General features: G+C 35.5%; 1 protein-coding gene across 50 annotated transcripts in view; it reads left to right on the top strand.

Moving 5' to 3' along the window:
• Positions 1-26,895, top strand: part of DST (dystonin) — a 505,428-nt gene that overhangs the window by 310,112 nt on the left and 168,421 nt on the right. For 27 of the 50 annotated variants that reach the window (XM_078369452.1, XM_008994605.4, XM_035295973.3 and 24 more), the window contains 23 exons: positions 3,132-3,244; positions 3,344-3,450; positions 5,910-6,029; positions 8,382-8,477; positions 8,567-8,694; positions 11,941-12,034; positions 12,345-12,499; positions 13,894-14,356; positions 14,440-14,568; positions 14,724-14,801; positions 14,886-15,047; positions 15,137-15,241; positions 18,135-18,230; positions 19,128-19,253; positions 19,907-20,059; positions 20,248-20,402; positions 20,609-20,735; positions 21,194-21,377; positions 22,520-22,677; positions 23,203-23,381; positions 23,929-24,067; positions 24,860-25,053; positions 26,144-26,306. In XM_078369452.1, the coding sequence (XP_078225578.1) occupies positions 3,132-3,244; positions 3,344-3,450; positions 5,910-6,029; positions 8,382-8,477; positions 8,567-8,694; positions 11,941-12,034; positions 12,345-12,499; positions 13,894-14,356; positions 14,440-14,568; positions 14,724-14,801; positions 14,886-15,047; positions 15,137-15,241; positions 18,135-18,230; positions 19,128-19,253; positions 19,907-20,059; positions 20,248-20,402; positions 20,609-20,735; positions 21,194-21,377; positions 22,520-22,677; positions 23,203-23,381; positions 23,929-24,067; positions 24,860-25,053; positions 26,144-26,306 (3,424 nt within the window). Of the gene's footprint in view, positions 1-3,131; positions 3,245-3,343; positions 3,451-5,909; positions 6,030-8,381; positions 8,478-8,566; positions 8,695-11,564; positions 11,830-11,940; positions 12,035-12,344; positions 12,500-13,893; positions 14,357-14,439; positions 14,569-14,723; positions 14,802-14,885; positions 15,048-15,136; positions 15,242-18,134; positions 18,231-19,127; positions 19,254-19,906; positions 20,060-20,247; positions 20,403-20,608; positions 20,736-21,193; positions 21,378-22,519; positions 22,678-23,202; positions 23,418-23,928; positions 24,068-24,859; positions 25,054-26,143; positions 26,307-26,895 lie in introns of those variants that run through there. The other 23 variants (XM_078369439.1, XM_078369433.1, XM_078369437.1 and 20 more) reach the window with 2 other exon arrangements.

The following is a 26,895-nucleotide window of genomic DNA, read 5'->3' as shown; positions in this document are numbered from 1 at the left end:
TTTTAGTCACACTTTCAATGTCATTTTAAGGCCTTTTCTTGGTTTTATACTTCTGATTTAAATTTTATACTATCTTGTATTTTCTTTCTAAGCTACTTTTAATTGCTTATGAAAGAAAAGCTGGGATATAAATATGTTTAGAGAATTATAATTTATGATAGGGTCATTTTGCAAAGGTATTATCATAGGATGATAAAAAAGTAAAAGAACGGCTTTATTTTTTTTTCATAAAAAGACTAGCATTTATTACTTTACATGGAAAAGTAATTATATGATTGTGAAAGGTTTCCATAAAGCAGGCAAGTTACAATAGTTAATGTTCAACTATCTGAAATGTAACATGGGAACATGGTCTAATGCTCTTTGGTTAGTCAAACCTAAGATGGAAATGGAACTTCCTGTTAACGTTGTTCCCCCAAAAGAGTTACAAAGAAATAAAACCTTTAGAACAAAAGTATCTTCTATATGTGAAAAATAAATGAAGGTTTTAAGGTTGTGTTATCCCAGTGAGACTATGAAGAATGAAGGTGGTAGATAGGACACACACAGCAAAGGCCTCTTCTGGATGCTTCAGGCCGATAGAGGAAAGACTGATTTGAAAGACAAAGAGACCACCACATTGTTAGGAGGTTAGCTAGGGGAGAAATAGCACTTTGAAGATTACAGCTTATTAATACTCTCTCATAGTGTTTTTTGTTTTTTCTTTGAGAAGGAGTTTCACTCTGGTTGCTCAGGCTGGTGTGCAATGGCGAGATCTAGGCTCACTGCAACCTCTACGTCCCGGGTTCAAGCGATTCTCAGCCTCCCAAGTAGCTGGGATTACAGGCACCTGCCACCACGCCCAGCTAATTTTTGTGTTTTTAGTAGAGACAAGAGTTTTACCGTGTTGGTAAGGCTGGTCTCAGACTCCTGACCTCAGGTGATCTTCCTGCTTCAGCCCCCCAAAGTACTGGGATTATAGGCGTGAGACACTGTACCCAGCTTCATAGTGGTTGTAAAATTTTTCCCTTCTCCCTTTTTCACTTAACTAATTTTCTTTATCTGCTGTCTTTTAGTGGAGGAAAGCCATTCAGTTTTTGTTCCATTAAAGTGTTAAACTTCATGATAAAAGAGATGACTTACTCAGACTCATTGTATTCTACAGCTGCTTTTGTGTTGAAATGACTATGTCATTCTGAAGGAAGTTTTATGTTGTATTCTCTTAGTTGAAAAACTTGATTCTTCAATGACTTTATTCATTCTTTCTGGGATTACTCAGTGTTTACTTTCTTTGCTGATGACAGGGTTCTCATAATAACATGCCATGTCTTGTTCTGAGATCTGGCAGACTTAGAAAGGCTGTTTTTTATTTCCCCCAAAATGTGCAAACTTTATGGAAACAAAACAATTTTTTGATGAAAGAACTTTAGGTATTTGTTTTTGTCTAGACTGCTATACATACCTGGTTAATGATCTTGAGGTTGGCAGATTCTTCAGTATGTTTCTATGTGAATTAAAATGTTATTTTTAGAGATCTGTCATTTACCTCCATTGTTGTTAGTGGATTTATTGTTCCTATAGTAAATGGTAGGATCACTTTTGAGTGATCGTATTGGTGGCATGTTGGAAACATTAAATGATTTCCTAATATATTCCTGTAATATGAGCATTTAGGTGATGGTAACCACATTTCCAGGTTATGAACAGTGCAAAGTGATATAAAAGTGTACAATTTTCTTGAGAGGTCTGTTTGCTCACCTTAAAAAAGAGTACAAATTGCCGTTTATCTTTCTAATTAGTGATATATTTTCAAACAGCTTTTCATGAGCCGCCTGCCAAGTAGTATACAAAATAATTTGTATTTTATTTCTCCCACACTACCTTTGAGCCCTCCTACTCTTTCTGTGGTTCCTCAAATGATTATTTTGAGCAAAAAAGAATGCCTGTGGAGATTGTAGAGAGCCTTTCTTTGTAAGCTGATCAACAGGTTCTTACTCTGATTTTTTTGGGTGGTGAGTACCACTCTTTGAAGGCTTTGCTCTTTCCACATTGTTCCTGTATTCTTTTAATGCCTTGTTTTAGAGATCGAAGTTTATTGGCTGGCTTCTAGCCTTGAGTGAAGTCTCCAATGACCATATTTTGGCACTTTCTCTACAAGAAGTATTTGAGGACTCTTTTCCTTTCTCACGTAGATAGAGTGGGCTTCAAAGTTTCTGCTTCAAAGTTTGGGTGTTATGTAAGTTTCACAAATTAGAAAAATATGAAGTCTGATATGTGTGACTGTGTGTGTATGTGTGTGGGTACATGCACACATGCGTGCTTGTGAAAATATAAACTAATGCTTATTTTAGCCAGTCATTTAGGATTCAGAATACTAAGGAAGCAACCTACTTACCAACTTATGAGTAGATATTTGTTGAGGGTCTACTATACACCATTCTTTATTTCAGTAGAAGGATAAAATACAAAACTTTCTTAATACATGGTACTTGCTATCTTGGAGTTGACAGTTTGGGAGAAACGACATGTACACAGAACAGTGAATTAATAGAGCAAGGAAGTCTCAGATTATCCTAAGTGCCGCAGTGTGTGGTATAAGCTGGAAGTATGAGTTCAGGGAACAGAGACGGAAATAAGGGATAGGAAGATGAGCCAGGCCCCACAGAGGAGATGGAGCTTGATCTCTCCTTGGAAGAATGAATAGGATTATAGAAGACAAAGGTGATGTAAAAGGTTGTGGTGCAATGGGGATGCCATGCACACATCATTGAACTAAGCTACAAGCTTTTTGTCTTTGGGGGAAAAATAGTGACAGGATGCTACTTGGATTGGAAATAGGCTGTTGGAGTAGTGTAGCTTAAATCAGTTGGACGGGACAGATACTCATCTGTATTCTGGCTATGAGGTATTTGTAGACTTGTTGAAATTTATATATGTTCAAATTTTTATATTTTCCTTGTTATATTTGCTTTCAACAGAAAAGTTTCTGAGATAAGTGAGCAATGTTAAATGTTTGATGAAAGTCTCTGCATTTTAACACAGGCTTGTTTTTAATTTGAGCAGAAGTTGTTTTGTAAATGGAAACATACATAAATATAATGTTGAGCTGGTGCATGAGAAAACCTAATTAACGGAGTGAATTTTTTTCCTAGGCCGGACCTGATAGATATGAATACTGTTGCTGTTCAAAGCAACCTTGCAAATTTAGAGCATGCTTTTTATGTAGCAGAAAAAATTGGTGTTATAAGACTTCTGGACCCTGAAGGTGAGTTGTTTTCTTGATTATATGTGTATTGGCATGAAAGTCTGATCAAAAGTAGTTTACCAACATTGTGAAATGATTAATTTATGTTGCTGTTTTTAGATGTTGATGTCTCCTCACCTGATGAAAAATCAGTAATAACTTATGTTTCATCTCTCTATGATGCATTTCCTAAAGTCCCTGAAGGTGGGGAAGGCATTGGTGCAAACGTGAGTATTGATTTTTTCACACTCGAAGCTGTTGATTCAGTAATGACTAGTTGACTGCATTTATCGATAGTAATTTTTGCAGGTTTTGAATGTTGAATATGTATTTTTTTCTTTTCTTTCTTCTTCTTCTTTTTTTTTTTTTAAAGAGACAGGGTTTCACCATGTTGGCCAGGCTGGTCTCGATCTCTTGACCTTGTGATCCACCCACCTCGGCCTCCCAAAGTGCTGGGATTACAGGCTGAGCCACTTTGCCCAGCCTTGAATGTTGAATATATTTTAAAGAATTGGAGTTAATACGCTATTTGATAAATTGATAGTCTTTGTATTTCATGACATTCTACCATTAAATTTAAAGTATAACTCATTAAAAATTTTGTTTTGTTTCACAAATAAAAGAGGCTATTTATAGTTACTGGTCATTTTATAAATAAAAGCTATAACTTTCTGAAATTTAGACTTTTCCATTTTTAGCGAGGTGCTGTTTTACACTGCCATATTTCCTATCCTATAGGTATAGAATATCTCACTTTTGAAAACAATTTCAAATTTGCTACCTCATACTATCTTATGAAATAAGTTGGCTAGATAATATTTCTATGATTTAAAAGTGGGCTCCAGAGGAAAGTTATTGGATTTGGCCAAAATAGCAGAGCTACTTAATAAGCAGGGAAGGTCTCTGACACATAGCTTTGGGCTCTTTATTAGTCTACTATTTCTTAAAGGTTTGTGTAAGTCACTTCAATGACGCATTTTTTGGTGGTTATGCTAAGAAGTGCTTATGCATTTCTGGAAGAGAACAGGAAACCCTGTTTGTGTCACATATTTAGGGATGATCCCCTTCACTTGGATTTCTGCCTAGGCAAATACCTTTTTTCCCTACCTTATTTTGAAGATTTAGGAGCGTATCTTGGATTAGCTCCCTTGGATTAGGAGCTCCCTTTTCTGATCATTTCTGTCAGTTCCGTGTGCTGTTTCTAGACCTGTTTCCGTGTTCTTCCTCAGGTTCTTCTTTTCAAAGGTTTTATGCTCTTTGGATCCCTGAGTAGCCTGTTCCCGTGCTCACCACTGACGATTCATTCAGTGTTGAGCGTTGCTTCAGAATGTTTCTTTTGGCCCTCTCTTGCTTCTTCTCACTGCCTCCTTGCTGATCTGCTGCCTATCCCTACAGAGCTAGGCTGATAGCTTTCTCACAGGTTTCCATCTTCATTTTTTTCTCTTCCCACCACCTCTGTACACTGTTGCCACGTTAATCTGCCTAGAACCCGAGGTCTTTTGCTTGAAAACTTTCAGTGGCTTCATATTCCTTGCAAGGTTAAATGCAGTCTAGATATTCTAATGTTCAAAACTGCATAATTTAATTTGTTTACCTACATTTTTTAGCTAGGATTTCCCAATGTGAACTGTTTACTGGTGGTGAGGGTATTTCCATGTCATTGTCTTGACTCACATGGGACTCTCCTTTTATCCACTTTCTTGGTGCTTTTGGATTGATTTGTTTGTAAAACCTTAAGTAATGCTATAATAATTTGGTAATTTTAGAAGTTCAACACAAGTTGTCCTTGGAAAGCCCCCACTCATCTCCCCCTGTCTATAATTACTTATTGGTCATTGCAGAACTTCTCAGATACCGCCTTTCCCAGGAAGCTTCATAAACTATTTCAAGGCACAGATAGGCTTGTCTGATTCTTATCTCAACTAGCATATACTACCTGTTTCAGTTATTTCAACACTTAATTAAATACTGCTTTTCATTTTGCCTGTTTATATTATGTATCTCTCTTGCCTCCACATTTAGACAGTAACTCCTTGACAATAGGTATTATGTCTTAAAGGATTTTTTTATTATAATACTCAGCTCAACCTTTGAACATAATAAGCATTCATCAAATACTAAATTAAACAGACAACTGGCAGCCTTCCAGTTTCCTCCATTTTTAAAAAGTTTGCCTATTGAGTCCCTGGATAATCCCACCATATACATTTCCTGTAGTTTGCATACATATCTGGATTTCTACTTATTGGACAAGTCTTTTGAGGTTCAGATACACAGTGGATTTAGATCTAAAATAGTTTGCAAAGATGGCAATTAACTTGGCTTACACAAGTTGTTAGTCCCCCATCTTGAGCTCTGCTAAACACCCAAATTGACTTTGGATTTTTTCTGCTTGCTTAGATTGAGACTCAGAAGCCTTCTAAATACAGTACCCTAGGCAGCCACTTTCTTTGGATGAGAATTGGCACTCATTAAGTTAGTGTTAGTGCCCAAATGTTGATAGCATCTTTTTAAAGGTGTTTATGTGACAGGGATTGGGGCTAGGTGAAAGTAAGAAAACATTTAGCTGGTTCTCTCTGTTAGGCTTCAAATAAGTAAATTCACACATGACTTCTGACTAAATTGTCTTAGATATGAATGTTGTTTTCTATAGACATGAACCTTTTCTATCATTTGATTGTTCTAGGATGTTGAAGTCAAATGGATTGAATACCAGAATATGGTGAACTACCTCATCCAATGGATTCGACACCATGTGACCACAATGTCTGAGAGAACATTTCCTAATAATCCTATAGAACTGAAGGTCAGTGTCACTAAAGAAATTACATAGGATTGATTTGATTATAAACCCTTAAGTAATGCTGGAATAATTCAGTAATTTTAGAAGTTGAATGGCCTTGGAAAGTCATTAATAAGTAGGTAAAATTTTCATTTACTCATTTCTCTGTAATGGAGGTAGAACATTAACAATTAGAACAGAGGAACTGTAGTCTCTCAGTTTTGATTGACTGAGAGGTTAAAGGTTTAATTTGAGAGAGCCTCTGAAACTGACATTGTCAAATTGATTTTAGTACACGGGAAGTGCTTGGAGCCCCTCTTATGGCTAAGGTAGGAGGGCCCCTGGGAAGTACACACAAGTGTGGTACTGGTTGGGGAGTGTGCCTGTGGTTGAGTCCTGTTAAAAGCTGCTTCAGAGGCATCTTTTGTGCAGGAAGAGGTATATATTGTATTTTACCATGAATTTGAAAATACACGTCTGACTTCCAGTATAAGTGAATTCATGGTTTAGTAAAACATTTGCTAATACTGAAAAACTTAGGGCAAGCTCTTTGAGGCAAAGGCATTACAGTTATAAAATCCATTGTAAATATGTAAACTTATTAAAGAATAAGTTGTCTTGTTTGCATATTTGGTTTTATAATAGCAAAGTGGGCTACTTTATATCTAGAAGCTGGTAATGTGAATATTGCCTACATAGCCTTAATTTCTTGGTTTGTAGGCTTTATTTTCATTACCAGTCTGTGATAGAAAAAATTATCATAGTCCAGGGTGGGCCCTATTAGACCTATTCATTATGCTCCCGCATCTATACAGAACATCTGTGGAATGGCTTTTTCATTCCCATTGCTGCAGGGAGTTTGTCCTTGGGATGAAGTTACTTGGCATGAGATGATATGATAGCTTTTATGTGTTCTCAAGCTGTTTGTGTGATGCTTCCCTACATGGACATGAAATTTTTCAGGGCAGGAAAACTTTTCCCTACGACTACCATGTGGTGCCATGAACACTGTTTAGCACTTAGGAGCATTTGGTGCTTAATGACCAACAGACATCCTGAAACATTGCATTTTGATTTCAAAACAATTTTCAGATTTCATGTTCAAATACACTTACTTCGAAATGGATTTCTGCTGCCCAGACCCTTGGGTGAATTGTCTCATTATTGTAGATTATTAGTTACAGAAGAAGTGGTCACACAGATTACTTGCTCATGCCTAGGACAAAACATAGATTAAGAAAATACATCATTTGGAAATGCCAAATAATTGCATTAGCAGAAATTTGAATGGAATCCTTCAGAAATGTGTCATCCTTAAGACTTACAGGGTCAGCTGGGCACAGTGGCTTGTGCCTGTAATCTTAGCACTTTGGGAGACCAAGATGGGAGGATCACAGGGTCAGGAGTTCGAGACTAGCCTGGCCAATATGGTGAAACCCCATCTCTATTAAAAATTCAAAAATTAGCTTGGTGTGGTGGCAGGTGCCTCTAGTTCCAGCTACTCTGGAGGCTGAGGCAGGAGAATCACTTGAACTCGGAAGGTGGAGGTTGCAGTAAGCCAAGATTGCACCTTTGCACTCCAGCCTGGGTGACAGAGTGAGACTCCATCTCAAAAAAGAAAAATAAGATTTACAGGGTCTTGTTTTATAGCTGCATGAATTAGGGTGAAATAATTAGTACATGATTATTAAATATGAAGATGCATTATCTATATAATTTTTATGGAGGTCCCTTTTAATAAATACATTATATTTAAGAGGTTCCCAAATTAGTACATACAAACTAGATAATAATTTAATTATATGGTTGAAACTTCTGTCATAATAGCCCCATCAACTAATAGCATCTACCTTCATTAGTTTAAAAAAAAATCGTTTTAAATTGGCCAATGGGACATTGAAACCAAATGTTAGTGCTTTCTGCTAAGAAGTTTGTTTTGAAGGATAGAACCATGTAATAGAAGAGAGTGGTTTTATTTATTTCTTTTTTTTTTTTAATGGGAATTGCTTCAAATTATTTTTCCAAAGACTGAAAGCTAAAGTGCAGCCTTTGGGAAGTGCATCTTTTAAAGGGTATGTTTTCTTGTTTGGAGGATGAGAGATTTTTTAGTAGAGCACTAGTAAACACTGCATGGTTTATTATTATCCAGATCCCTCTGTGGCACTCAGTCATTGCTCACATCAATAATTACACCCTCATCAAATCTTAGATGACCCAGGTCACCAACTGGCTGGAAATTGGTATGTTTTTGTCAGTTTAACAAGGGAATCCTACTGAACGCATATGATACAGTAAATGATAAAGTGGTGGCTTAGTGAGATAGTGAAGACACAGCTTTTAAATTTGGCCCTTAATTTCTTGTCCTTTTTATTTTAGGCACTTTATAATCAGTATTTACAGTTTAAAGAAACAGAAATTCCACCAAAGGAGACAGAAAAATCAAAAATTAAACGTCTGTATAAATTATTAGAGGTAAGCTCACATTTACTTTGTATCATCAAGCATAATCTTTGTTTCATTTTTATTTTTGCTTCACATTAAAGTTTTTCTGTTTTCTCAAGATTTGGATAGAATTTGGACGCATCAAGCTCCTTCAAGGTTATCATCCAAATGACATAGAAAAAGAGTGGGGGAAACTCATTATTGCCATGCTTGAGAGGGAGAAGGCACTCCGTCCAGAAGTAGAAAGGTAGGCCAGAGGTGTTTTCTACCATGAATATAAAGTGGGGAGGGGCCTCTGTGTTCTTGTGGAAGAACTTAAACTTCTGTTTACTTGACCTTGGATAAGTTTAAATAGTTTTAAATGGTCAGTCAGTGAAGTAAGTTATATAAATGACGTAGTAGGCTGGATTGGTATGTGAAATCTCATCTAATGAGGCTTTACAGTTTTAAAACCAGCCAGAATTATCTGTAGTTTCTCATGTTGGCCTTAAGTCACCAGGGCCTGGATCTGAAAGCTTGTAGGTCAACAATGAACTGATTTTATTTCTTGTTACAATTTTGCTGTAGTACTCTTTCCATGAGGCAGTGGAAACCAAAGTCTAACTTGCCTCCATTTTAATTGTGATGGACGGCGTCTAGAACACACTCAGTAAATGTTAACTCAGGTTCCCTTTCTGCCACACTACTACAAGTGCATATACTCCATGAAATCATCACTAGCTCTTTGTTATTTTGTCTTTCACTACACCCAGTTGCCTGGAAAGGTACCCTTCAGTCTTCAGGAAATGTCTGTTGGATGACTTTGTCTTCATTACAGTCTTAACCTGGTACCTGGGAATTATGATTTGTGTTCTTCATTAGCCATGAGGTCTGTAGAACCTAGACCTTGCAGGGTCTATTAGTCCATTCTCACACTGCTAATAAAGACATACCCAAGACTAGGTAATTTATAAAGGAAAAGAGATTTAATTGACCCACAGTTCCATATGGCTGGAGAGGCCTCACAATCATGGCAGAAGGTGAATGAGGAGCAAAATCACATTTTACATGGCAGTAGGCTAGAGAGCTTGTACAGGGGAACTCCCATTTATAAAACCATCAGATCTCGTGAGACTTATTCACCACCATGAGAACAGTGTGGGGGCAATTGCTCCTATGATTCAGTTATCTCCATCTGGCCCCACCCTTGACACATGGGGATTATTACAATTCAAGGTGAGGTTTGGGTGGGGACACAGCCAAACCATATCACAGGGTAAGGCCTGTGTGGTCAGAGACACCTCTCCAGCCCCCTTGCTCTCTGCAGAGCAACCAGCTGGCTGCTTTACACCTAAACATTCTCAGATCTCTAACATTACTTTCTCAAGAAACTTTCCACAGTCTCCTAGGCTAGTTCAGATATCTTGCCTAGAACTCTCATATTTATGTGTATTGCTCTTTTATAGTGCTTATCTTGGTTGTATTTTTATATTTATTTCTGTGATTGCTTAAGGGTTGCCTGTTCCACAGATAGGAGCTCCAAGAATGTGGAGAGAAACACCTGTTTTTGCTGTCCCTTGCATTGCCAATGCTTTACACAGTGCCAGACACACAGTAGAGGTGCTCAGTATTGTCTTGTTTTCTGTGCCTCACACACTGACTTAAACATTCAACACTGTGAAATAATGCATAAAATAAATATATGAGAGCAAGTCTAACCTGTCAGTCCTTTATTAAATTGCTGATTACATTTATGTTAAAGTAGAATAATATGCCTACATAACTGGATTATTAAAACCAAAACAAGCCAGAAACATACAGGATACAGCTTTTATGGAAGAAGTAATTCTGGATGATTGAAATGAGATATTATATTAATCATCTGAAATAATGGAAGAGTATTCCAGAGGATACAGAGTAGATTTTTAGTCATTAGAACAATAGCTGAATTTTAAGATATGTTAATAAAGGAGAGTGATTGAGAGTTTGGGGCCCAGACGCCACTCAATTTTAAATGAGATTATTAGCTCAGCTTGCAAGCCGTATGATCTTAGACAAGTTATTTAACTGTCTAAGCCGCAGTTCCCTCATTTGTAAATAGGAGGTGATAGTACCTACCACATTGGGTGGTTATGAGTACCAGATGAGTTACATATCTAAAATGATTAATTTCCTGCACATAATAATTACTTAATAAATGCTAGGTGCCACTGTTACTGTTTTGAGCTCTTCTGTTCACTGACTGTATTTGATGTGGCACTCCGAAATTTCCCCTTTCTTGACCCCTCAAAAGAAAAATACCTACTCTTAGAGTGGAGATGTAACAGTAATATTGGAGGTAGGAAAATATGTAGGAGCCTGGTTGGATAAATGCCTTCATGTTTCTTCATGCACATTTTTTGGGATTGTCTATGTATTGCAAATAATAGCTATGTGGCATGGGAGTGTGTGAAAAACAAATGGGAAAGAGAGTCAGTGTTCTTATGCCATGTAATATCCCATAGAATGGAAAAACAAGCACAGACAAGTTAAATTTGGAAGCATTGCATCAGTATTCTACTGGGCACTTTATAGTAGGTTTAGAAATAACAATTCTGGGAGCATGTCATATAAAGAAAGGTAAATGGATACTTTTTCAGTTACATTAACCTAATAAACAAATGACATGGTGGTTAAAATGGAAGTGTACTTTGTTTCTCATCAAATTCAGTTGTTTTTAGGTACTTCATAATTTCTAGCTGTTTGTCTTCCTTATGTTATTCAGCACAGACCTGGTCTTTTGCAGAAGTCAGGCTATGATAGAATATTTGTGTTCTTTTAGCTAATGATTGCTATTGCCAGAATAATCTTTACTAGTTGTCCTGGGCTTCTGTAAGGCATTTGAGTTGTTTTTTAGTTGGTTGCAATTGGATGACTCTTAGTGCAAATATTTGGCATATCCTTTCCAGTGACACGCCCAATCTGCCTGCTTTGTTCGTACTTGCAGGGTTTTAATACAGGATACAAAAGGCAAACCTCAGCTAGCAAATGAATGGCTTTAGGCGAGATTTTTTTGAATAGTTATCAGCATATTATTTGCTGTGTGTTACATATGCATGTTGAAACATATTTAAGGAGCCATTAAAAGCTGTAATATTCAGCTGCCACTTTTCACCATTAGAAGTAGAGCTTCTTCCAAACCTTCTACCTTTTAGTCTGCTTTAAATGGTCAAAGGAAGAACACCGCTTCAGGAATAAAAATGCACAGTAGTTATAGTTACCGTAGCAGTGATTCTGTGTTTAGTAATACTACCAGCACTCGAACCAGTCTTGATTCGAATGAAAATCTTCTCTCGGTTCATTGTGGCCCAACACTGATCAACTCTTGCATTAGCTTCGGCAATGAATCCTTTGATGGACACAGGTATTGAATCATTGGTGTGGGATTGTGTTTTATTTTTTGATGGGAAGCATTTTTCAGAAATGGTGAGCTCTTTGACTTCACAGTTTTATTTTATTTCGTCTCATCTTTTAGGTTGGAAATGTTGCAACAGATTGCCAGCCGAGTTCAGAGGGACAGTGTCATCTGTGAAGACAAACTAATACTTGCTCGAAATGCTCTTCAGTCTGTAAGTTAATTTTAGGAGCCACTGGGGTTGTGGTAGAGGAGTCACTGTGATTTGGATGCAGTAAAACTTTTGTATAATGTTTGGTTGATTCTTAGTATGTATTCTCCTCTGAAACTTAAAGTTTGCTGAAGATCATGATTGGTATTTGCTCTCTGAGAGGCAACAAGCAGAGGGAAAACATATTTTTGAGCCAACAAGGAAAACTAAAGAAAGCCCGAGTAGGCTTCTGTTCCAATATTTGAAGTTTTGTAATTGAGGTCATCTTGAAACTTGTTTCACAGAATTAATACTGAGTTCTTTTAAAATACAGGATTCTAAGAGATTAGAATCAGGAGTGCAGTTTCAGAATGAAGCAGAAATTGCTGGGTATATACTTGAATGTGAGAACCTTTTACGCCAGCATGTAATTGATGTACAGATTCTTATTGATGGAAAATACTACCAGGCAGATCAGTTGGTACAGAGGTAAGAGTGCTACTTATTCTTTCTCTGCCCTTTTTTTGTATAACTGTTTTTCATGGGCATTTGAAATAGGAATGTAGAGTATGAAAATTTTATGAAATCTATTTTTAGCTCTTTTTTAGTTGAAAATATGTGTCACATTCTTAAATATTTTGGTGTTTTAAGTAGGTATTTGTTTTTTAAAGATTAGCAACAGAAAAAATATGTTATGGTACGCATAATACTGCTGTGGGTGCCAACTCGTTAAAATGAATACAATAAATGTATGTGTGTTACATACATCATTTACATATATTTAAAGTATTCATGAGATGTTTGAAAGATAAAAAAATGTAAGAAAATTTTTTTTTTTTTTTTTGAGATGGAGTCTTGCTCTGTAACCCAGGCTGGAGTGTAGTGGCGTGATCTCGGCTTACTGCAACCTCTGCTTCCTGGGTTCAGGCGATTCTCATGTCTCAGCTTCCCTAGTAGCTGGGATTACAGTGCCCACCACCATGTCTGGCTAATTTTTTGTATTTTTAGTGGAGATGGGGTTTTGCTGTGTTTGCCAGGCTGGTCTTGTACTCTTGACCTTAAGTAATACACTTTCCGCAGCCTCCCAAAATGCTGGGGTTATAGGCGTGAGCCACCACACCCAGCTAAAAAGTGTCCATTTATAATTCAGTTTTTAATTTTTCTGCTTATCCTATTATGAAAATGTTCATAACAAAATCTTTAAAGAAACTATGTGTATAAAAACCTTTATCACTGTGAAGTATGTGTTTGGGAATAGGTATGGAATATTTCCGGCTATGGTTTCTCTCTCTCTTTCTATCTCTGTATAAACATATAAATTCAAAACTTTTAAATTTTTGACTCAGTAATTGCACTTTTAGGAATTTATAGTAATTCTAAATATGAAAAATATATACGTAAATGTAGAAAAAAGCTTTACATTCATTTCATACGTATTTTATAATGACCAAATTTTAGAACTATCCTAATGCCAAATAACAGGAAAATGGTCATATTATGCTATAGTCATTGTATTCATTATAAATGTAGTTATAAAGACAAATGAGATTGAAAGTCCTCATAGTACAATTCTCATTGAAAAAAATCATGTTGCAGAATTTTACCCATATGATTATAATGACCTCCTCGTTTTTCTTCTTTATATTTTTTTGCAGTTTAGGCATACTGAAAGACTCAGTGAAAAATAGAGTTCCCGTATGCCCCCTTATACTTCCCTCTTCCCCTATTACTAACATCTTGCATTAGTGTGGCACATTTGCTAAAACTGATAAGCCAATATTGATACATCATTATTAACTAAAGCCTATAATTTACATTAGAGTTCACTCTTTTTAACAGGTGGCTTTTATATTGCACCTTATCCCTTTGGATTTTCTTTTCAGGGTTGCAAAACTGCGTGATGAAATTATGGCTCTAAGGAACGAATGCTCTTCTGTGTACAGCAAAGGACGCATGCTGACAACAGAACAGACGAAGCTTATGATATCAGGAATCACTCAAAGTTTGAACTCAGGATTTGCACAGACCTTACACCCTAGTCTGAGCTCTGGGCTGACCCAGAGTTTAACACCTTCCCTAACCTCTTCTAGTATAACTTCTGGCCTTTCGTCAGGGATGACTTCCCGCCTGACTCCATCTGTCACTCCAGCTTATACACCTGGTTTCCCATCAGGATTAGTTCCAAATTTCAGTTCAGGAGTGGAGCCAAATTCATTGCAAACTCTGAAGTTGATGCAGATCCGAAAACCCCTTCTAAAGTCTTCTTTGCTGGATCAAAATTTAACAGAAGAGGAAATCAACATGAAATTTGTTCAGGATCTTCTGAATTGGGTTGATGAGATGCAGGTACAAAATGTTTACTTTACCTGAGTGTTTCAGTCTTTATTGCTATCAATTTCTTTTTTAAACTTAGTATTTACTGTTTGAAGGTACAACTGGACCGCACTGAATGGGGCTCAGATTTGCCAAGTGTTGAAAGCCACTTAGAAAATCATAAAAATGTTCACAGAGCTATTGAAGAATTTGAATCTAGCCTCAAAGAAGCTAAAATCAGTGAGGTATTTGAATTTAAAATTTGTATATATTTTGTTTTAGTTTACTCTTGTTTTGCTTCTTACATAAAGACTCTGTAAATCAATAATAGATACATCAAGTGTGAGTTAGAATTCCTTCAGATTACTAACGGGAGTGTCTTTTTAATCTCATGTTATAGATTCAAATGACAGCACCTCTTAAATTAACTTATGCAGAAAAGTTGCACAGATTAGAGAGTCAGTACGCAAAACTCTTGGTAAGTTTTGTTTTTTTGATCTTCTGCTTCCCTTATCTATATTTGGCAAAAACCTGATTCTTACGATGATTTTCCTTACTAAAGAATACATCCAGGAATCAAGAACGGCACCTTGTTACACTCCATAACTTTGTAAGTCGTGCGACTAATGAACTTATTTGGTTGAATGAAAAAGAAGAGGAGGAAGTTGCTTATGACTGGAGTGAGAGAAACACCAACATAGCTCGCAAAAAAGATTATCATGCTGTAAGTGTGGTACCCTTTGTACTTGCATACTAAGGTTGCATTTTAGGGTTATATATTTTTCTAACACGCTTCTTAATTCTTTGTTGAAGGAATTAATGAGAGAACTTGATCAAAAGGAAGAAAATATTAAATCAGTTCAGGAGATAGCAGAGCAGCTACTTTTAGAAAATCATCCAGCCCGGTTAACTATTGAGGTAAGCCAGAAAGTGTGATGGTGTTGGTTAAATATTGATATGATTATTTCCCTTCAGATTCTTTTATTGCTGAGAAGTTGAAAATTATAAGCCATCAAACTTTATTTAAAACCTGCCTCAAAAATAATGTTTCTGGCAAATTGTACTTACTGCCTTCCATTCCCTGGCCCTAAGTATGTCACCCATCACTTGGAATAAAGATACCCTAGTTAGCCTCTGTGGCTGAGCAGGTGTGTTGCTGTAAATATAAAGGACCTTCTCTGTACAAGCATTGCCATGTTATTTGTTTCTGATTCTGTAATGTTGCATAAGTGACATAGTGTTGCTAAGCCTCATTTTCCTACCAAAAATGGAAGAAATTTCCTCTACTCCATAGAGTTATGATGATAAGAAGGAAATAATTTACTTTTACTGCCTAGTATAATTGTTGGTACATTATTTGTTCTAAAGAAAAGTACCAGCTATTACAGTTTAATTTAATATTTTATTTAAGCTCCGGTTTTGTGAAGTATATTGGGGCAGCATCCTGACAAGGCTTCATAATGTGCAGTGAACATTTGAAATTCAGAAGTGGAAAATTGAGATGGGATTTATCAGGTTCCCTGTGCAGTTGGGATAGTGTTTTTAATGATAAACTAGACAGAGTTAGCGACTTTCTGAATTGAGGATGGGCGTGTTATATAAGAAAGGACGTATTATCACACATTGGCAGTCAGTTGTATTATTTTGCCAGAGGGGGAAAAAATGATGCTTGTCCTTAGAGTTGTTATGCTTCAGATTCACTATTGAGGAAAGGAATCTGTTAGATTCACTGAAATCATAATAATGTGAAAGATTAGTACAATTCTAGGCTCATCAGGAAGTTTTGGGGATGTTATGTATGATCATCTTTTATATAAAATATGGTTTTGCAGCTACGTGAAATGTTACATAAGAATGTTAAAAACATAGAAGAGTAGGGGACCTCTAGGGAAAGAAAAGTAGAGTAATGGAGGGCCTGGGATGTGGTTTTGTACACTAATAAACTAAAAATAGAGTATTTCTTAGGTTAGAGAGATGAAATATGATTATAAGCCAAGAACTGTGATGGGAACCAAAATGGGAATGTCACTCTGATCACCTTTATGTAGAAATTATAATTTAATTAATGAAAAATTTCTTAAGAAGTAAAATGAAACCGTAGTCATCTTTGTGGTCCCATTGGCCTATCCAGTGTCTTGTTTGGGTACATGGATAATACTTAGTTAATTACCAACATTTTTTCATATTTTTTATGAAAAAAGAAAGCAGTAATCTAATGATGTACTAGGATACATCTTTTATAGCCAGTTTACTGAAATTAACTTAACTTGAGGTAGAATATGATCATGATATGTTGCCAGATTTTCAGTGCTACGTCATACATTCCATTCGGAAAGCCTGCCTAAGCATAGCACAGCAGGAATGAACTTTTCCAAAAGGAGGAAAAATGACACTTACTTAAAAGTCATTAAAGCATCTCGAGTGCCCTCTCCTGGAAGTCAGTGAATTGCAGCTTAAATAGAAAAGAGTATTTCATGTTTCCTTAAGGAAGTAGGTATCCTTTCTAAAATATTGTTTACCCTCATGAAAGATACACTCTGTATTAAATTAAAAGTTCAAGAAACACATTTTTAAAATAAAAGTTGCTGCTATTATCATTATAATTCCAGAATTATGCTCATTTGGGAGTATACACATTTCCTTTTCCACTCTCCCCAAACCTTTCCCCAGCAAAAAAAAAAAAAAAAAAAAGAGAAAACTACATAACCATATATTTTTGTGTTAGAAAGTATATTTTATGATCTAACACCATAAAAAATTCAGAGAAAGGAGAGATAAATGTTTCATGAAAGGAAACATATTAGAGGATTCCACAAAGCAGATGTAAGAGTTGGTGGCAAAGGAGTTAAGCGTTAGTTTTGTATAAAGGAGGGATAGCTTGTGTTTATTTTAATTGTTAAATATTTTCTCCCATAGCCAGAGTTAATTTTTTCCTTATATTTTAAGAAGACATTTCAAGAAGTTTAAAACTGAAATCAACTGGAGTAATTTAAAAATTTATATTTAAACTTTAAGACTGACTTTATACAAGTGAGAAGTATTAGATAAGAGGAGAATTTTTCCCAGCACTTTGGGAGGCCGAGGTGGGTGGATCACGAGGTCAACAGATCGAGACCATCCTGGTCAACATGGTGAAACCCCGTCTCTACTAAAAATACAAAAAAAAATTAGCTGGGCACGGTGGCGTGTGCCTGTAATCCCAGCTACTCGGGAGGCTGAGGCAGGAGAATTGCCTGAACCCAGGAGGCGGAGGTTGCAGTGAGCCGAGATCGCGCCATTGCACTCCAGCCTGGGTAACAAGAGCGAAACTCCGTCTCAAAAAAAAAAAAAAAAAAAAAGAGGAGAATTTTACTGCCTCTGCCCTGATTTCTTTTTTTTGTTTTTTTTCTTTTTTTTTGAGTTGTAGTTTCACTCTTTTTGCCCAGGCTGGAGCGCAATGGCACAATCTTGGCTCACTGCAACCTCTGCCTTGCGGATTCAAGTGATTCTCCTGCCTTGGTCTCCTTAGTTGCTGGGATTTCAGGCATGTGCCACCAGGCCTGACTAATTTTTATATTTTTAGTAGAGACAGGGTTTCATCATGTTGTCCGGGTTGGTCAGGTGATCTGCCTACCTTGGCCTCCCAAAGTGCTGGGACTATGGTCGTGAGCCACCATGCTAAGCCACTGCCCTGACTTTCGAGTCTTATTCTGCTAAAACAATTGGTCATCTATTTAGATAGCGGAGTCAGCATTTAGAAGGATCAATATCAAAAGTTATGTGTGCCTTATTTCTCTCCAGTCAGTTGTGATGCCTTCGTTTTATCTTTAAGGCCTACAGAGCAGCAATGCAGACACAGTGGAGCTGGATCTTACAGCTCTGCCAGTGTGTGGAGCAGCACATAAAGGAGAACACAGCATATTTCGAGGTATGTAAGTAGAATCATAACTTTATAGATGGTATTGTGATTTTGGCTAACTTGCAGAAATCTTTTTTATAATTTATTGTTAGGATAATAATATGCATCTGTATATATGTGTGTACACACACACACATATATATATAGATTTATATATTTATATATATAGATTTATATTGTTATCCTAACAATAAATTATGTGTGTACACACATATAGATGCATATTGTTATCCTAACAATTATGAAATGCACATTATTTTATATATAAATATATAACATATTATATAGTATGTATATAATATTTTATGTTATATATATATATATAATATAAAATAATGTGAGTTGTTTTCTTTGTAGGCCGGAAGAGTTAGTTTTGTCTTGTAAGATAGATTGAATTATTCTGTTATGCAGGAATCCTTTAAAAATCTCTTTAAGATACCATAAAATCTTTATACTATTCTACAAATGCCTCTCTTATTTAGGAACTTTTTTTTTAAAGTTTTTCCAAATCTCACCTTGAATTGTATGAAACTGTTTTCATATAGAGAATCAATCATCTATAACCATTAAACTTCTAAAAATACAGAAATTTTTAACTATTCTTGGAATTTCACTCCGACTTAAATACTATTTAAATCCTAATTTAAAACAGACCTTCAGTCAAAATTATATAGAGCCAAAACATCATATACACATAAGCTTTGAACACTTAGTATTCATTCATAACCATCCAACTTCAAGGATTTTTCTTGGTCCAAGGAAGGATGTGACTATTAAGCTATCTTGTGCATTTATTCTGTTCTCACTTACGACGGGTACACACAGGATCTTGGTATCAGACCATGACAACTGTTTGCTTTAATGGTATTTAACATACTTTAACTGCTAGGTTTCATCTTTCCTTAGTTTTTTAATGATGCCAAAGAAGCTACTGATTACTTAAGGAATCTAAAAGATGCCATTCAGCGGAAGTACAGCTGTGACAGATCAAGCAGCATTCACAAGCTGGAAGACCTTGTTCAGGAATCAATGGTACTAATACAAAACCTATGCATTTTATAAGGATGCATGAGGGATTAGATTAGTGTTTGATATGAGCAGAACTTTGTATTTTATTGCCACTCTTGATAGTTCCCACTAATTTAATTACACATTTGCACATTGAGTTTTAGTTTTCCTTTGGTATCAAATATAACAAAAGTGTTTTTTATGTGATGGATTTGATATTTTAAGATGCTTTTATAGTGCCTAATTTGTGAGTGTATCTCTGTGTTTGTGTGTGCGTGCGCATGCACCCGTGTGTTTAGTCATTCATTTCGCAAATACTTTTAAAGTTATTAATATCTTGGGCACTGTTTTAGGTTCTAGAGATACAGCAGTGAATAAAGCAGACAAGAATCTCTACCCTTGTGGTACTTACATGCTAGAGAGGGAGTTAGACAATAAACAGGATAAATAAGTAAAATTTATATAGTATGCTAGATACTGAAATGCTAAAAGGAAAAAGAAACCAAACAAACCAATGAAAGGAAGAGAGCTACAAGAGGGGTAGAGGGGGAGGATTGAAAATTTAGCTTCGGTAGTCAGAGAAGACTTTTCTGGTGAAGTTTCATTTGTGTAAAGTGCTGAAGGCATGGAGAGTACAAGTCTTTTACTTCTTAAAATTCACTGTATTTATTACTTAGGAAGAGAAAGAAGAACTTCTGCAGTACAAAAGCACTGTAGCAAGCCTGATGGGAAAAGCAAAAACAGTAATTCAACTGAAGCCAAGGAATTCTGACTGTCCGCTCAAAACTTCTATTCCAATCAAAGCTATCTGTGACTACAGACAAATTGAGGTACCTGTAACTCCTAGAAACATACCAGTTTCTGTCATTATTCATATACTTTATAAATGAGATCATGTTGCTAACTAGTGATCAAGATTTCCCCCCTCATAAACAAACAAAAAATAATCCCAGGATTGAGTGTGGAAAACAGTTAACAGTGATCTCATTGAGTTATTCTGCTCTTTATTTAAAACCAGATAACCATTTACAAAGACGATGAATGTGTTTTGGCGAATAACTCTCATCGTGCTAAATGGAAGGTCATTAGTCCTACTGGGAATGAGGCTATGGTTCCATCTGTGTGCTTCACCGTTCCTCCACCAAACAAAGAAGCAGTGGACTTTGCCAACAGGTTTGTATATTATTAGCTAAAAACATTGAGCTAGTTTTGGGGGCTCTCTGAAGGTTGAAGAAATAATCAGTATTTTGTCAAGGCCCCACAGGATCAGAAGTCTCTAGAACTACTAAACATGGGATATTTTACACAAAAAGAAAAATTGCATTGTGTTTTCAGAGGAAGTAAAAAGGATAATCTGAGTTCTCTTTCATGTATTTCAGAATTGAGCAACAGTATCAGAATGTCCTGACTCTTTGGCATGAGTCTCACATAAACATGAAGAGTGTAGTATCCTGGCATTATCTCATCAATGAAATTGATAGAATTCGAGCTAGCAATGTGGCTTCAGTAAGTATGAATCCATATGTCAACCTGGTGTGTCCAAAAATATGCGAGCATTTTTATATGTGCAGTAGAGTTTGTATTTCTTTAGAATAAGATGGAGTCCAGCAAATCCATGCTAATATTCATTCAGTGGATATTTGTTATATGCCCACAGTATGTAAAGCACTTTTTAAGAATTGAGGAAATCTGGAAATATAGATTTCATTCAATGTTTACTGGTAGATAGGGAGACAGACTGTAGTTCTTGTGGGTATAGTTGATTTCATATATTGAGTTTTGGAGACTTGTTTTTCTTTGTCTCTAAAACCTAAAATTGTTAATGAAAAAGATGGTTAATTTCAAATGTTTCTATTTATAATTATTCATGTAGAGTGGCATATGCCATACGACCAATTTGAAGTATATTCCATTCAAATCTAACTATTAATCACTTAATTACATGGATCTTTGGTCTTCTTTAGATAAAGACGATGCTACCTGGTGAACATCAGCAAGTTCTGAGTAATCTACAGTCTCGTTTTGAAGATTTTCTGGAAGATAGCCAGGAATCCCAAATCTTTTCAGGCTCAGATATAACACAACTGGAAAAGGAGGTTAATGTATGTAAGCAGTATTATCAAGAACTTCTTAAATCTGCAGAAAGAGGTAAAGCATGGGGATCCTGTCTTCTTTTTTCCTATAGGTATTTAGTTCTGGCTGTGTTTTGCTCTCACTGGGAATCTCAGTCTTGGGTATATTGTGTCACTCAGCCTATAAGATGTAGACACAATTGTTGGAACAGTAAAAGCATGCTTGAGGTAGGAAGATGCAAGAAGGTATTCATTTGTTTCCAAATGACAAATTAATAAAAGGTGCCAGCCATCTAGTACGACAAACAACAAATTCTTTTAAACATTTTCAGTATTTTGCAATGTAATGTTCAGATTGATGGCCTTTCAGTTTCAGGAAGGATTATTTTCTCATTTACCAAACTTGGATTTTATACAAGGGTTAAAGCAAAAGGTTTTTGCCTGGTTAACTTTTGTTAAATATAAAATTTATTCTGAACTTTTCTGATTTTAATTAGAGACAATTTTATTAGTAATATTCTATTTTTAAAAAATCTTAACCATTAAGACCAGACGCAGTGGCTCATGCCTGTAATCCCAGCACTTTAGGAGGCCTAGGCGGGTGGATTACAAGGTCAGGAAATCAAGACCATCCTGGCCAGCATGGCGAATCCCTGTCTCTACCAAAATACAAAAAATTGTATTTTTTGTACAATAAAAATACCGGCATGGTGGCATGCACCTGTAGTCCCAGGTACTCGGGAGGCTGAGGCAGGGGAATCGCTTGAACTCGGGAAGCAGTGGTTGTAGTGAGCCGAGCTGACGCCACTGCAGTCCAGCCTGGTGATAGCGCGAGACTCCATCTTAAAAAAAAAAAAAGAAAATCTTAAACCTTAAATATTATTTACCTACTTTTTACTTAGAAGAATTTTTATTAGATTTTTGTAATTAATTTGCAGCTAATATAATTCACATTTTTGTGAATGTGAAATAGCACTATATTACTCTGGACATCATTTAATCAGAAATTGATACTTCAGATGGCATTTGGGCATTTTTATTAATTCTTCTTCAATTTTAAGATTTATATCCTTAGAATGGGTTTGTGTTGAAGACAGGAAGCATTTGCTTGACTAGCTGTGTCCCAGTAATAATAACATTGTTATATTAAAACATGAACAGGGGCTTCTGAAAGATTGGAAACAAGGTATTTTCTAAACATTATATTTATTTTCACAGAGGAGCAAGAGGAATCAGTTTATAATCTCTACATCTCCGAAGTTCGAAATATCAGACTTCGGTTAGAGAACTGTGAAGATCGGCTGATTAGACAGATTCGAACTCCCCTGGAAAGAGATGATTTGCATGAAAGTGTATTCAGAATCACAGAACAGGAGGTGAGAGTTATAAATATATTGGGAAAAAAGATTAACTCTCTTAATGACCTTGTATATCAACTCTTGTGGCTTCTTACATGTCCAGTTTTGCAGGCTGGTCACTTTGTGAGGTCTAATTATATAATTACTGCTGATTGTAAACTAGGATTCAGTCTAGCTCTGACTCATGTAAACATGGGAATATGTACACTGTCACCCAGGTAAACATGAGAATATGTACGTGCTCACCTTTGTGATGAAGGATATAAGGACTTGTAACAAACGTCATTATACACCTGCTATGTGCAAAAGTACTAAGTTAGATGTTGAGGCTAACGAGATGGACAGTAAGGGACTTATTGATTGTAAAACTTGAATGCCACGGCTTAAGCAAGGAATATGTAGATTTCTTTGATAAAAAGCAAAGAATATGTAGATTTCTAAGTCATTGGTCATAAAGTGAAATGTGTGTTTTTAAACTGGTTTAAGAGAAACACCTCATCTCAGGCGATGGCCTGATGCCTTTGTTTGTTCTCCATTTTATAGAAACTAAAGAAAGAGCTGGAACGACTTAAAGATGATTTGGGAACAATCACAAATAAGTGTGAAGAGTTTTTCAGTCAAGCAGCAGCCTCTTCATCAGTTCCCATGCTACGATCTGAGCTTAATGTGGTCCTTCAGAACATGAACCAAGTGTATTCTATGTCTTCCACTTACATAGATAAGTATGTAACCTCTTTGTCTTCCACTTACATAGATAAGTATGTAACTGCTCTCTCAATATATAAATTGCTTAATACAGCTCTTTTATGTACTATTAATTTAAAATTTTATTTTTATTAGTGTAAATATTAAATTTTTTTGTCTTAAGAAATACATTATTTTTATTGATTGATGACACTTCTCTATGTTGATAGTTGATGTGCCTCAGAGATTAGTGAGTAATGCATGGTCTTTTCACATTTTGCATGTAATTTGGGTAGCTCAGCTGTTGTTAGCCAATGGATTTTCATCTCATACTTAAACAAGATTAGACAGAAACCATCTTATCTTGTAATCTTTTGCTGAATACCATTTGTGGGTCGGGGATGGACTGGAGTACATGCTGTCTATTAAGAAGAAAGCCAGAAAAATGTTAATTTCATAGTAAATGTGTCAGTGTTCCAAGGTGAAGAACATGTTATGTCATTTGTCATAATGGTGCTTCAAGACTATGTTATACAAAAATAAACGTTTAACAATAGATGGCTATTGTTTAATTTCCTTTTTAAGGTTGAAAACTGTTAACTTGGTGTTAAAAAACACTCAAGCTGCAGAAGCCCTTGTAAAACTCTATGAAACTAAACTGTGTGAAGAAGAAGCAGTTATAGCTGACAAGAATAATATTCAGAATCTAATAAGTACTTTAAAGGTATGAGCTTCACTTTTGGCTATTTTTAAAGATCATATTCTACAAATATTTATGTAGCACTTAGCTCAGATCTCCAAACATCACTAAATATCTTGGGTTTCTGAATGGATTCATTCCGTTTGTGTCTCTATGATCTCACAGCTTACTCTAAATAAGAATGTTCAATCATTTTAGTTGGAGCAGAGTTCTTATTTGAATTTTGAACCATTTTGACAGTAGCTTTTGATAGTCATTTCATGTTGGTAGCAAGAGGAGTCAAAGCTAAAAACTAAATTATTAGTAATAGATTCACTTGCTGAAGAAGTTATTTTAAGATATCAAGGAAGTAAATAGAGAAATTAAGAAAGGAAAAAGACTTGTAATTCATCTCATCTATTTATGTATTTCTTTAGCAAGTGGTAAAACTATTGCAAAGCAGTTATTAAAAGTTATCTCAGTGATTTTTAACGCATGTATTCCTTTTTAACAATAGAATTAGTAGGCACGTAAAAACAAAATGAAAAAGACTTACTAATGGAGGTAGCAAACTTACTTGTGGAATATATTTTATTTTGTTGATATGTAAATTGTAGTAGGCTGAACTTTATAAAATTGTCATTAAAAAATCAAAGTATGGTCAAATATTGATAATTTCTTAAGGTTTGAACTAATATAACATTTTGTATATGAAGGACATTCTTTGTCTTATTTTCTACCTGTCATTTGTAAATAATTTGTGAAATTAGGTAAATAATGTATTTACCCATTGAGTGGTTAACTTTTTTATAACTTTTACCTATTAATGTATTTTAGCAATGGAGATCTGAAGTAGATGAAAAGAGACAGGTATTCCATGCATTAGAGGATGAGTTGCAGAAAGCTAAAGCCATCAGTGATGAAATGTTTAAAACATATAAAGAACGGGACCTTGATTTTGACTGGCACAAAGAAAAAGCAGATCAATTAGTTGAAAGGTGGCAAAATGTTCATGTGCAGATTGACAACAGGTTAGTATCCTTTTTTGTCCTGTTTTGGCACAGATTTAATGCCTGTGTATGGTAAATGAGTAAAATCTAAATATATGAGGCTATATTTTTTAATTCCATAGTTAATTTGTTAATTACAATACCTCTACTTAGCTATATTTCTTTCTTACTTAGAGGACTTTAGTAAGATATTGAATTTCAAAATAAGCATTTTTCAACTCTGTTACTATTCATGTATTCTAGCATTTATGTAGTTAATCTGCTTGCCTTTTCTGAAGAAAAAAAAGCAATGTAGTTCTATAATTATTAACAGCTTATAATATTCAAATAACCATGACTTAGTAAGAGCATGAAACATGCATGTGATGGGGCTGTGTGTAGCATCTATACTGGACCTAAGAAATGCAAATAAATGGAAATGCCCTGATGTTTATTTTAATTGAAGATACAAGAATGTCAAAATCATTTATTTGCTCAGTGACTGAATTAAAAAAGGTTTTAGGGTTCATCTTGAAATAAATGAATTCTTGTCCTTTCTCATTCATTTTCATGCTTATATTAATGCAAATGCTTTTTGATACAGTACCATTCTTGAAAGTAATGTTCAAATATGTATTATCTCTGTAACAAATATGATACATAGGTTTAATGTAGTTTTTAAAGTCATAGAGACAGGTATGTAATCACACCTCCTAGAAAATACTCTCTGAGACCATGTTGAACCATTCATTGGACTACCTTCTTGTTATTTGAAAATTGAACTGCCATTTGGTACAAGCCTTAGCTATTCAAGACACCGTAATTGATAATAATTATGGTTAATTTTCTACATTTCTTGTTTTTTAACTTTAGCCCCTTGGTCTTGTCTTTAGAGTAATCACTGTCACTAAATTGCACAACTCAAAGAGCAGAATATTTATGTTCAACCCAAAGCCAATAAGGAGTTTCCTTGGAGGTGTGCCTCAGGGTGCTGCAGCCTTGAGTTCTGTATGCATACCCCTCTTGTGCTTAGTGCATTGTTGTCCAGTTATTTTGTCTCTCCATTGTCTACATCTTCTACCTTCCTGATGGATATTGTTGGACACTGACTATTTTGTTACTATTCTTTTAGGTTACGGGACTTAGAGGGCATTGGCAAATCACTGAAGTACTACAGAGATACTTACCACCCTTTAGATGACTGGATCCAGCAGGTTGAAACTAATCAGAGAAAGATTCAGGAAAATCAGCCTGAAAATAGTAAAACCCTGGCCACACAGTTGAATCAACAGAAAGTATGTAAAAATAATTCCCTCTACTGAAGTTGTGTCTGCACTTCTTCAGTCATGCTCCTCATCTTCCTTTCTATGTTGAATGAAAAAGTCACCAACTCTTTAGAGGAAGTATATCATAAATATTAAAATCATGCAACCCACACCTACATACATGACTTATTTTTATTTCTTGCAGGTAATTTTTGAAAGCATGGGTAATCAGAAAGTGGAGTGTTGGAGTGGTTTTCAAATTCCTAATGATAATTTATTTAATCATAAGTATAGATATCTCTTTGATACTCTGCTGACTGCAATAGTTTTCTGGGTTTCTAAATAAATAAAAATGGTTAGCAATGGAAAATCGAATATCACATTTGACAGAAAATTGAATGCTTTGAGATTTTTGTTCTGTCTTTAGTAGCCAGTCATTTCTAGCTCTATTTTTAGGAATAGGTGGTGGCCAAGGGCATCAAGTCTGCTTTTGAATAATTCCTCAGGAGTTTAGTATTTTCTACTTTGAAAGCTACATTGGGTTGGAATTTAGAAACTACTAAATTCCTCAGGAGTTCAGTAGTTTCTGCTTTGAAAAGCCACACGTTGGTCACTTCTG

The sequence above is a fragment of the Callithrix jacchus genome, chromosome 4, assembly GCF_049354715.1.
Source record: "Callithrix jacchus isolate 240 chromosome 4, calJac240_pri, whole genome shotgun sequence".
NCBI lineage: Eukaryota > Metazoa > Chordata > Mammalia > Primates > Cebidae > Callithrix > Callithrix jacchus.
This window is presented reverse-complemented; position numbering and strand designations above follow the sequence as displayed.